Here is a 12,148-nt window from a genome sequence, read left to right as displayed (position 1 = left end):
GCCAGGGAAATGAACCAGCTCTTAGTGAACACTGCATGAGCTGGCCTTTCTTCCTTTCTTTTCTTGTATAACTATTTCTGTTTATACCATATTTGAATAAAAGCGTCTCTCTTTTGGAGCAGTGGCTATTGAGAAATGGGATGGGTATATGAACTAGATATGTACCATGCCTTCAGGGAAGTGACACTCTCATGGGAATGTCTGATGGGGAAGGTGCAGCAGCTGAATGTGGGAGAAGGGCTGGTTCAGGTGGCATAGACTGAAAAGCAGCCATAGTGGCAGGGGAGGAAAAGGGGAGGCAGCGAAGATGCAGGTTCTGGGTTTTGGCAGCACAAAGGCTGTGATGGTAGGGTCACCGAGGGAGAATCTGAACCAGAGACGGGGGGGAGAAGTGCATCGCCTTATTATGAGGTGCTTTAAATATAAAGGAACCACCTTGGAGTGAAGATGTGTCTTCTTCCAGAGGAGATAGGATACTGGTTTATATGGATCCTGAGTCTCATCCGATACTTTATTACGTTACTATGAGAGAAGAAAAATTCGCTCGTCCCTGTACAGTGTATTGGAAGAATGAACCATCCTCACCCTCTCGCTTTTTCTTTGTGGGTGCGTGTATCACTGCCTCTCCTATGGGAAGGAGTGACTTGTATCACTGCTCTGTGTGAATGTGTGTGTGTGATTTGTCTTCTCTCAAAGAAGTGATGATGTGATTCCAATCCATCAGGTTAACCGGTTCCACTTTCTGAGTGTGGACGCTCGTATGCATTGGTTATAAACCTCGCTTTCAGAGTTTTTTTCTCACTCCCAAGCCTGGGCGCTAGAACGAATTTGGGACTGAAATAAGAGAGTTCACACACAAAGGAAATCTATTGAACTAAACCAATTTCAATGAATTCCGTGTAATTGCACATCCCAGGAAGCGATAGCTGTAGATATTTTCCGTGCTGAGATTTCCATGAATGTTTAGCAACAAAGGTGTATATTTGGGGAGTAGGGATGGAGTGGAAAAGTAAAGCAGAAGACGGCCCTTCATTTCCATCCAGATCAAATTTCACGTGTGTGTGTTTCCGTTTGTCTTGCTAGATAAATGACAGCAGGACAGAGGCCTGAATAGCTGCTCAGACTCCACTTCCCCTTTTTGTACAGTCCCTGCTCTGCTCTGTGTCACTGTGTCTCTCTGGCGCAGTAATATGTGGCGGTGTCTGCAGCTGCCATGGAGCGAAGCTGCAGGGAGAACTGGTTCTTGGAGGAATCAGTGGAGATGGTGATTCGGCTCTGGAAAGATGAGGTGTAGTCTGTTTTCCATGTGGAGCTGCTGTAGTATCCCCGTCCCATCCACTCCAGCCCTTTTCCTGCAGGCTGCCGGATCCAGCTCCAGCTGTAACCAGTAGAAATGGTGTAACCAGACACGGTGCAGGTCAGGGTGAGGGTCTCTCCAGGCTTCACCACTCCCAGCCCGGACTGGACCAGCTGGATTTGGGCCAGGACACCTGGAGAAGGAGGGAATTTCAGGGATTATACCAAGGTTCAGACCGCTCACCAGGGACTCGCTCTGCTGTATTGAAGTCAAGGGGCATTCCTCCATTGGGCACAAGAGAAGCAGGATTTTCCCTGTGCCCCTCCCACAAACACTCACCGGAATGGGTGGCTAAGAGGAAAAGGAAGGTGAAGAACGAGTCCATGGTGGTCGGATGACGGAACAGACTCCCCAGCAGACAGGACTGGGCACTGCAGTGTCTGGGGAGTGACTGAGGCTCCTGCTATCAGCAGTTTGTATTTAAACAGGACCCCCTTGGTGCGGATTTGCATGCGGGTTTCGCCCAGCGGGGATGGGAGATGAAAGGGGCGGGCAGGGCGGTGGTTCGGGGCTAAATGGGGGGAAACTAAGAGAGGTGGTGCAGCTGCTGGCCTGTAGCAGAGCAGGAGAGAACTGACTAGCTGGTAAATTAGCTCTGGTGTTAGATGCTAGAAGAATAGTGTTGGCAGGGACCTCAGGAGGTATCTAGTCCAAAACCCTGGTCAAAGCAGATCTAACCCCAGCTAACTCATCCCAGCCAGGGCTTTGTGAGGTCGAGCCTTAAAAACTTCTAAGGATGGAGATTCCCCTACCTCTATTGGTAACCCATTCCAGTGCTTCCCCACTTCCCATCCATCTGTTCCTATTAAACGCATGGACAAAGAGATATTATTAATAGACTGAAATCTATCTCATCAATACTAATTAATAAGAGCAGCCTAGAATTCACCACCTCCCCATTTCTGTAACGTGAAGAAATCTATGGCCGTTCCTTTACATTATGGTGACCTGCTTTTTAAATGGGATGCATTGGGGTTGTAGTGGTTACATGGGGTTGTAGACGACCATCAGGTGGTCCAGGGACATCTACAGAGAACACATGGCTGAGCACAGGCAATTCCAGGAGGAAGAATGAGCCAGAGCCCAATGGAAAGTGATGGAGAAAGTCCTTTGTTTTGTGGATCAGGTTTGCTGAAGGATTTACCTATCCTGTACTTGTCATTCAATAGGGGACAATCAACACTCATCCTTCTACTTGCTTTGCACTAGCCCACCTCAGCATTGCCTTTGTGTGAGATGCACCTGAATGTTTGAATGCTTAGATCTCAGCTGTATCCCTAAATCGAAAACACTGAAGCTGGGTTCTTGGAGGTGATGAACTCTTTGTATTGTATGACTTTCAAACCAAACCTTGAACCTTTTGGATAATCTGTGCATTATTCCTAGATGGACAGAAACTCTCTCCTTCAAAAACTGCGTATTTGATCACTGGTTAACAGTAGCTTTAATATACACTTTTGTTTGCAGCAGAATAAGAAGTGGCCCTGTCTTCGATGGTCAGTGCATTCAACACGAGATAATACTCAATACTGGAAGTGTCTCTAGATATGAATAATCGGTTTAGCAGTGACGGGGAAGGGTGTGGAGCGCCACCTCCACTAACGTGTTCCATCCATTCCAGGTGGCTCTGTCGAGTCGGACAGACCCATCCCCCGGTGATAAGATCCAGTGTCTGGTGTCTGTGGGCCTATGCTGGGCATATAAAATAAATATAAAACTCTCCATAGGAAGGAGTCTCTCCAGGAAACGTCTGTTGGGGAAGCAACTCAAGGCGCAGGGAGAGAGAGGCTGGTTTCAGGCACCAGAGGGTGACAATAGGTTTGAAGGAAAGCAGAGGGGACTGGACATGGATAGAGGAGACAAGCAGCTTGTGGGCTTTGTCAGACAAAGGGCTGTGAGTGTAGACAGAAAGGGTGCAGAGATACAGGAGAGAGCAATGGAGCGCTTCATTTTGGAGCCCCTTTGCAAATCCAGTGTGTTGGCGGGTGGGTGTGTGCTTGCTGCTCCCTGCTGGAGGGAAGGAAACCGGTCAGGGTCCCATGGGGGGGCGGAGGATGGGGTCTGGAGCCAACACTCCCTGCTAACCTCGCCTCACTGCTCGGTTTAGAATCCGCTTCCCCTTTTCGTACAGTCCCTGCTTTGCTCTGTGTCACTGTGTGTCTGGCACAGTAATAGGTGGCCGTGTCTGCAGCTGTCAGCGAGCGGAGCTGCAGGGAGAACTGGTTCTTGGATGTGTCTGCAGAGATGGTGATTCGGCTCTGGAAAGCCGGGGCGTAGCTTGTATCCCCGTCACCTGGATATATACTTCCCATCCACTCCAACCCTTTGCCAGGGGCCTGGCGGATCCAGCTCCACCAGTAGCTACTGGTAACAGACCCCCGGTGACGGTGCAGGTGAGTGCGAGGTTCTCTCCAGGCTTCACTACCCCCGGCCCGGACTCCTTCAGCTGCAGCTGGGACAGGACACCTGGGAAAACAGGGATCGCTCAGCTTCAAACCCACCTTTAACCCAAATCAGCTCCACCTCCCACAGCCTCCCCCCGACACTCACCTGGGGCCAGAGCCAGGAGCAGCAGGGGGCTGAGCAGAGAATTCATTGTGTGCTAGGAGGGGACAAAGACCTCGCCAGGGGCAGCTCAGCTCTGGGGGATGGGATGGCGGGTCTGGGAGCCTCAGAGTTGCTACTTCAACATAGAGCCCGGGGCGGGGATTTGCATAAAGTGTGAACACCCAAGGAAGGAGACAGAGAGAGCTGATAAAAAGGACAGGGCCACTCTGCCTCTCTGTGCCCCTCCTGGACAGACAGAGAGTGTTGGACAGACAGATAAATGCTTTGCTCCATCACTGCAGAAGAGGAAAACACAGAAATGCTGAGTGAATGCAGTTTAAACTCTCACCACCCCTCATCAAATGACGGTGTCAATTCACTCATTCCTGGGAACAAAGCAGGTTCTGATGAACTCGAATTTTGGGCCCAGGGAGCTCCGGTTATTCGGTACCTTCCGTGTTTCCAAGTGCCAAATGCTGACACCTGATGGTTCCCCAACTCAACCCTCATTGATGACTGATGCCTGCTTATTGGTTATTGATGGCTGGTTGTTGGTGGGATGAAGAGGTGCATCGTTGTTGAGGCAGTCAGATAGCTACCGTTATTATGGGGAACATGGGGTGTAGATCCTCCAGACAGCCTTGCAAATCTCACCTGTATTTTTCCAAGGACAAGGAGCTCAGTGCGTGGAAGGTCTGGGCCAGTGCTCGTCTTTTCCATAACAACACGTGGGTTTGCGTGACTTTAAATAGGAGCAGAGATCTTTAATTACAGAGCTGGAGATGGGTCATTTTATGGGGGGCAGGGGGGCAGTGGTGAATGTCGGGAATCTGTGGGTGAAATAACTTTATATTGGCACCATGTTCTCTACTCCAACCCCTGAACTGACACATCAGATTTGAAGCGCAGATGGGGATCTGAGCCTGGATTTATTATTCTGCTTCCAACCAAATCCCTTTTGCAAGCTTCACTGTGGCACCACTATTGGGGGCTGCACAATTGAGCACTGCTGTGATGTATCGGGTTCTTTCCAGCCCCCAGCGGAAACCGGTCCATATTATAATCCTGGCTTCTGTTTCTTAGCCCGTCCCACCTGCCTCCCTTGTCTGGACACAGGGACTTTGTTACACCCGCTGGTAACACGTGTTTGGTTCTTTCCATGGGCTGGTTCATGTCAACCGTGGTGCCCTGGATGGAACAGGCGAGAACTGCAGGGAACAATTTCTGGTACCTGAAGGTTTGACCCACTTCCCTTTTCCTACATTCTAGGTGAACAGGGATGTGTGAATGGGAAGGAGGTTGGGACACCTGGGGAAAAGGAAATTAAAGTGCAGAATGGATTAACCATCGAAAGAATCCATGGATCTGTTCCCAATTTCTCGACTCGCCCATAGAGACTTATCTAAATTGTGGGTAAGCAGGAGTGTATAAATAGGGAGGTGCTTCTCTTGTGCGAAGATGATGATGATGATAAACTTTCATGGAAATATTGAATGCAGAAAGGGATTTATATGTGGGTTTCACCCAGAGGGGATAAATGACCAGGGAGATTCGCACTGCTACAGTTGGGCGGGTCACTGGCCTGAAGTGTGACCCTGGGAAGTGGTTTCCATCCTCTGTGCCTCTCTTTCCCCTTTGTCTGTGTAGACGGGGAGTTCTTTGGGCGAGGGACTGTCTGGAAGTCTGTGATAGCCGGTGCCCAGTGTAATGACCCCTTCTGGGCTGGGGAATGTGGGCAGTGATGTCATATTAATACGAACAGAACTCCTGCTTTTCAGTTACTTACACTCCTGTTGTATTCTGTGTCTGTTCTTACACCGGGTTTACAGCAGCCTGTGGGCGCCTTCCCTCTTTATTGCTCCCCCTCCCCTTGCAGTTCCTATCCCGGTGTGACGTGTTCATAGATCACCGTTTCCCTGTCCCAGCCCTATGCACAGTGACATCACCCGTTACTCCAGCGAGGCACAGCCGTGAATCTGGGGCTATGAATGGACCGGGGAGCGTGACAGGCACAGCTGGGAATGACAGAACATGCTGGGAGATGGGGTTTTCCTGTGATTTCCTAGGTCTGCAATGGGAAGTGACGTAATTTTTACTGCTGTTCTGCAATATCAGTGGATTTGTGCCTGGTATGAAATCTTGACTCCTATAAATTCTCTCTCCTTCTCTAGTCCTGCCTGCGTTGCCCTGAGAAGAAAATGACAGCGCTGAATGTCTGTATGGAAACCGCTTCCCCTTTTTGTACAGTCCCTGCTTTGCTCTGTGTCACTGTGTTTCTGGAGCAGTAATAGGTGGCCGTCTCTGCAGCTGTCAGCGAGCGGAGTTGCAGGTGGAACTGGTTCTTGGAGGAATCTAGTGTGATGGTGATTCGACTCTGGAAAGCCGGGGCGTAGTTTGTGCCCTGGCTTGGTCCATAGATGTATCCTATATATTCTAAGCCTTTCCCAGGAGCTTTCCGGATCCAGCCCCAGTCGGAAGCAGAAGAAATGGTGTCACCAGACACGGTGCAGGTCAGTGTGAGGGTCTCTCCAGGCTTCACCACTCCCGGCCCAGACTGGACCAGCTGGATTTGTCCCAAGACACCTGCAAAGACAGGAAACGTTACAGTTAAATCCTTACCTCTCTTTCTAAGGGATTGAACATTTCCCCAGAATGTCTGCTGGTGACTTACAGGGCGAGGCAGCGAGTAAAGCCAGAAGGAACAATACATTTTCCATCTTTTGAGAAGGTGAAAACTAAGGAGAAAATGAAATTCACGTCAGCCCCTGGGGAGGCGGGTCCCTGTGAGGACCCAGCAGCTGCTATTTAAAGGGAGACCCTGGATGGGAGATTTGCATAAAGACCAGATACTGCAACATCAGCCTTGAAAAGGAGGTAAAACCAGAGAAACTCTGCAGCTCCTTGTGTTCAGTCGCTCTTTGAGAGCTGGGTAAGAGGCCAGGGAAATGAACCAGCTCTTAGTGAACACTTCATGAGCTGGCCTTGCTTTCTTTCTTTCTTTCTTTCTTTCTCCTCACCCGTAAAATGGGTTTAATGAGCATCCCCTGCCTGCCTTGTGGATTGTGAGGGTAAAATGCAGGACCTGTTGTGAGTCAGACACACGCTGCGGTGAGAAGCGGCAGAGAAGGACAGAGACATGGAGGTGGCTGGGTGACCACTTGCCAGGGAATCCAGTGAGATTCTGGTTTCTAAATGTCGCAGGTTTCTCAAGAAACTTCAACCTTTATCCTTGGAGTCCATCCACTGAGTGTTGTGCCGGGAGGTGGGGGGGCAGGTCTGTTGTTTATCTGACATCTGCACATGTGGCTGGGATTCCTGAACGGGATTTAAGGGACCTGGGATCCCCTGACCCAGTGGGTTTGAGTTGTTCCCATCATTTGAGAAGGGCTGGAAGGAGAATTTGGAGATTAAAGCCAGTTGTTTTAGACAGGCAGGTGCTCAGACAAAAGGCAGAAGATGCCAGCAAAGGGGAAGGAACAGGATTCAGGAAACGGAGCAGGGATTTGTGTGAAGGGGGCTGGGTCTGGGGGGTAAGGGCAGGTGTCTCTGCCTGGGTCTCTCTAACCAGGAACTGAGTTAGGAGAAGAATTTTCCCTTTCCCTCTTTCCAACGCCTCAATGTCGCTTTCTTCAGTGTCTCGCCCTTGTTCTAATGCAGACGTTTGTGTGAAAGGCCCCGAGTGACTCTAGACAAGCCGCTTCCCCTTTTTGTACGAGTCCCTGCTTTGCTCTGTGTCGCTGTGCGTCTCTGGCACAGTAATACGTGGCCGTGTCTGCAGCTGCGAGGGAGGCCAGCTGCAGGGAGAACTGGTTCTTGGCATTATCTGAAGAGATGGTGGTCCGGCTCTGGAGAGACGCAGGAAACCACTTTCTCCCGTCATACGGATATATACGTGCTACCGACTCCAGCCCTTTCCCGGGAGGGTGCCGGATCCGGTTCCAAGCGTAGCTGCTGTCAGTGATGGAGACACCCGAGACAGCACAGGTCAGTGTGAGGGTTTGTCCGGGCTTCACCACGCCTGGGCCAGACTCCACCAGCTGCACCTGAGAGAGGACACCTGGAAAAGGGAAACCAAGCATGGAAAGAATTAGTCGCTCAGTGAATCTGAGGCTCTGTCCCTAATTCTCCTGCTCTGTCAGAGTCACTCACAGGTGGGGGCCGATAACAGGGAAAGGAAAAGCAGGAGAGACTTCATTCTTCTTTTCATGCACTGAGGGATAGTTCTCCAGCAGGCAGGATGGGCAGTTCTGTGTCTGGGCAGAGACTGAGACTCCCACACTCAGGGGTTTGTATTTGAAGAGGAACCCTCGGGGCAGGGATTTGCATGTGACTTTCTCAGGGTGGCTATAACAGAGGGTAGGGGCGTGAGTTCTCAGTACATGGTGATGTCCGCTTTGCACAGAGGTCCCCTTGATACGAGAGAGAGAGACATTGTGCGCTCAGCTCAGTGCACTTGTCAATTGCTCTGGGCATTCCCCTAGGGCCCTAGGTTAGAGGGAATAAATCTCCAGTTCGGTGCCTAAATCTCCCAGACACTCCCTGTAAAATGAGTTTAAGGAGACAGCCCTGCCTGCCTTGCAATCGGGTGGGTGAAATCCAGACCGGGTTGTTGTGTAGCTAGGTTTGAAACAGAAGGTGTGTGTCAGTGCTAGGGGCCCACACTGCTGGGGAGGACACAGGGTGTCGTGTGTGATTGATCTCCCCATGGGAAGTATTGAGATGTGATCTCTGTGTCTTTGTGTGAAAAGGAACTGAGTTAGGAGACAAGGGACTTTCCCATCCTGTCTTTCCACCTCCTCAATATCGCTTTGCTCTGCGTCTCACCCCTCTTCTAATGGAGATCTTGGTGTGAAAGGCCCCGAGTGAGTCCAGACAAGCCGCTTCCCCTTTTTGTACGAGTCCCTGCTTTGCTCTGTGTTGCTGTGCGTCTCTCATGCAGAAATAAATGGCCGTGTCTGCAGCTACAAGGGAGGCCAGCTGCAGGGAGAACTGGTTCTTGGCATTATCCAAAGAGATGGTGGTCCAGCTCTGGAGAGACGCAGGAAACCACTTTCTCCCGTCGTGTGGATATATACGTGCTACCCACTCCGTCTGTTTCCCGGGAGGCTGCCGGATCCAGTTCCAAGTGTAGGTGCTGTCAGTGATGGAGACACCCGAGACAGCACAGGTCAGTGTGAGGGTCTGTCCAGGCTTCACCACGCCAGGGCCAGACTCCACCAGCTGCACCTGAGAGAGGACACCTGGAAAAGGGAAACCAAGCATGGAAAGAATTAGTCACTGAATGAATCTGAGGATCTGTCCCTAATTCTCCTGCTCTGTAGGAGTCACTCACAGGTGGGGGCCGATAACAGGGAAAGGAAAAAAAGGAGAGACTTCATTCTTCTTTTCATGCTCTGTGGGAAATTTCCCCAGCAGGGAGGAATGGACAGTTCTGTGTCAGGGCAGAGATATAGACTCCTAGACTTGGGGGATTGTATTTAAAGAGCAACCCGCTGAAGCCAGTAATTGCATGCAGGTTTCTCTGTGTGGGCATAAATGGAGTGACACGGGAGAAATCCTTAGGACTTCTTCCTTAGGACGGAGGAATCTCATGCTCTGCTACAGTCCGGGAACCGACTGGCTAGGCAGCAGTTCTGCCGAAAAGGACCTGGCTGTTACCGTGGAGAAGAAGTTGGAGATGAGTCAACAGGGTGCCGTTATTGCTAAGAAGGCTAACGACATATTGGGCAGCATTAGTAGGAGTATTGCCAGCAGATTGAGGTGTGTTTAGCCTGCAGAAGAGAAGAATGAGGGGGGATTTGCTAACAGCCATTAACTACCTGAAGGGGGTTGCAGGAAGGATGGAGCTAGGCTGTTCTCAGTGGTGGCAGATGACAGAACAAGGAGCAATGGTCTGAAGTTACAGTGGGGGAGGTCTAGGTTGGATATTAGGAGAAACATTTTCACCAGGAGGGTGGTGAAGTACTGGAATGGGTTACCTAGGGAGGTCGTGGGATCTCCATCTTTAGCAGTTTTTAAGGCCTGGTTTGACAAAACCCTGGCTGGGATGATTTAGTTGGGGTTGGTCCTGCTTTGAGCAGGGGGTTGCACTATATACCTCCTGAGGTCCCTTCCAACCCTCATCTCCTATGATTCCATGGATCATGGACAACCACTATTCAGGAATCATAATCTTGGTCTTTCTCTCAAACACCGTGACTTCCAGGGATAACGCAGACAAAATGCTTTCGCATGACCCAGAGGAGAAGAGGAATGGATAAAGCGCCATATATCCGTCTCACATTGGTATAACTACATGGGTGAAAACATTACACCCTGAACTGAAGTAGTTATGTGGGGACAAAAGCTGTGTGTAGACCAGACCTTGGTGCTCTAGTGTGTCATGACTGGGTTAGGAATGAAGTTCCCCAGTTTGACTTGTCTACAGGGGAAATTAGTTTTGGCAGAACCAATTGAAACCCCCGTATATAGACTGGTCTAACCCCAAGTGCACACTTCCACTTAGGTGAGACTTTGTAGGGTTTAGCTTATATCCCTCGGTCTGCACTTGAACTTTCTTTCCTTTCTTTCTTCTGTTTATACGACATTTGAATAAAAGGGTCTCTCTTTTGGAGCAAAGGCTATTGAGAAATGGGTTGGGCATATGAACTAGATATGTACCATGCCCTCAGGGAAGTGACACTCTCATGGGAATGTCTGATGGGGAAGGAGCAGCAGCAGCAGCTGAATGTGGGAGAAGGGCTGGTTTAGATGGCAGAGAGTGGAAAGCAGCCATAGTGGCAGGGGAGGAAAAGGGGAGGCAGAGAAGATGCAGGTTCTGGGTTTTGTCAGCACAAAGGCTTTGAAGGAGCAGAAGAAGGGGGAGAATCTGAAGCAGAGACTGGGGAGAAATGCATCGTCTTATTATTAGGTGCTTTTTAACTAGAAGAGCCGCCTGGGATGAAGATTTGTCTTCTGCCAATGGGGGAAGGATACTCATTTAGATGGACCCGGAGTCTCATCCGATACTTTATTATGTTTCTATGAAAGAACAAAAATTCACTCATCCCTGTAACAAACCCTGGAACAAAAAAGCACCCGCCACCTCTCTTGCTTTGTCTCTGTGGGTGCATGTATCACTGCCCCTCCTACTGGAAGGGATGACTTGTATCACTGCTGTGTGTGTGTGTGTGTGTGTGTCTGTGTGTCATTTCTCTTCTCTCAAGGAAGTGATGATGTGATTCCAATCCCATTCAGATTAACCGGTTCCACGTTCTGAGTGTGGACGCTCGTATGCGTTGGTTATAAACCTCGCTTTCAGCGTTTTTCCTCGCTCCCAAGCCTGGGCGCTAGAACGCATTTGGAACCGAAATAAGAGAGTCCACACACAAAAGTGGCACCAATTTTAAGTAAACTAATGTAAATGAATTCCGTTTAATTGCAAGTCCACGGGAGCGCTAGGTGTAGACACTTCACCATGCTAAGATTGCCATGAATGTTTAGCACCAAAGTTGTATATCTGGGGAGCCGTATGGAGTGGAAAGGTAAGGAAGAAGACGGCCCTTCATTTCCATCCAGTACAAATTTCATGTGTGTGTGATTCCCTTTGTCTGCTAGATAAATGACAGCAGGACAGAGGCCTGAATGTCTGCTCAGACTCCACTTCCCTTTTTGTACAGTCCCTGCTTTGCTCTGTGTCACTGTGTGCGTCTCTGGCACAGTAATACGTGGCGGTGTCTGCAGCTGCCATGGAGCGAAGCTGCAGGGAGAACTGATTCTTGGAGGAAACAGTGGAGATGGTGATTCGGCTCTGGAAAGCTGAAGCATAGTTTGTACCCCCACTAGGTCCATGTATATCTCCCATCCACTCCAGCTCTTTTCCTGCAGGCTGCCGGAACCAGCCCCAGTAGCGACCAGTAGAAATGGTGTAACCAGACACGGTGCAGGTCAGGGTGAGGGTCTCTCCGGGCTTCACCACTCCCGGCCCGGACTGGACCAGCTGGATTTGGGCCAGGACACCTGGAGAAGGAGGGAATTTCAGGCATTATACCACGGTTCAGACCGCTCACCGGGGTCTCGCTCTGCTGTATTGAAGTCAAGGGGCATTCCTCCATCAGGCACAACAGAAGCAGGATTTTCCCTGTCCCCCTCCCACAAACACTCACCGGAATGGGTGGCTAAGAGGAAAAGGAAGGTGAAGAACGAGTCCATGGTGGTCGGATAAGGAACAGACTCCCCAGCAGACAGGACTGGGCACTGCAGTGT

The 12,148-nt window shown here is 50.2% G+C and overlaps 1 protein-coding gene and 1 gene segment (V, D, J or C); both read right to left on the bottom strand.

The window, feature by feature from the left end:
- Nucleotides 1-1,164: 1,164 nt before the first annotated feature.
- On the bottom strand, nt 1,165-1,828 carry LOC137159902 (immunoglobulin heavy variable 4-38-2-like). The segment is given in 2 exon segments: nt 1,165-1,490; nt 1,637-1,828. Coding segments are annotated over 2 exon segments (372 nt in total).
- A 513-nt stretch (nt 1,829-2,341) lies between these two features.
- On the bottom strand, nt 2,342-12,128 carry LOC137159901 (uncharacterized). Its single transcript, XM_067558368.1, is given in 9 exon segments — nt 2,342-2,383; nt 3,487-3,734; nt 3,737-3,823; nt 3,908-3,959; nt 6,150-6,487; nt 7,659-7,961; nt 8,980-9,144; nt 11,585-11,902; nt 12,049-12,128. Coding segments are annotated over 9 exon segments (1,599 nt in total). The 5' UTR covers nt 12,095-12,128.
- Between the last annotated feature and the right edge of the window lie 20 nt (nt 12,129-12,148).

The sequence above is a fragment of the Emydura macquarii genome, unplaced genomic scaffold (assembly GCF_026122565.2).
Source record: "Emydura macquarii macquarii isolate MOO-44397 ecotype Brisbane River unplaced genomic scaffold, CSIRO-AGI_Emac_v2 contig_2012, whole genome shotgun sequence".
Lineage (NCBI taxonomy): Eukaryota > Metazoa > Chordata > Testudines > Chelidae > Emydura > Emydura macquarii.
This window is presented reverse-complemented; position numbering and strand designations above follow the sequence as displayed.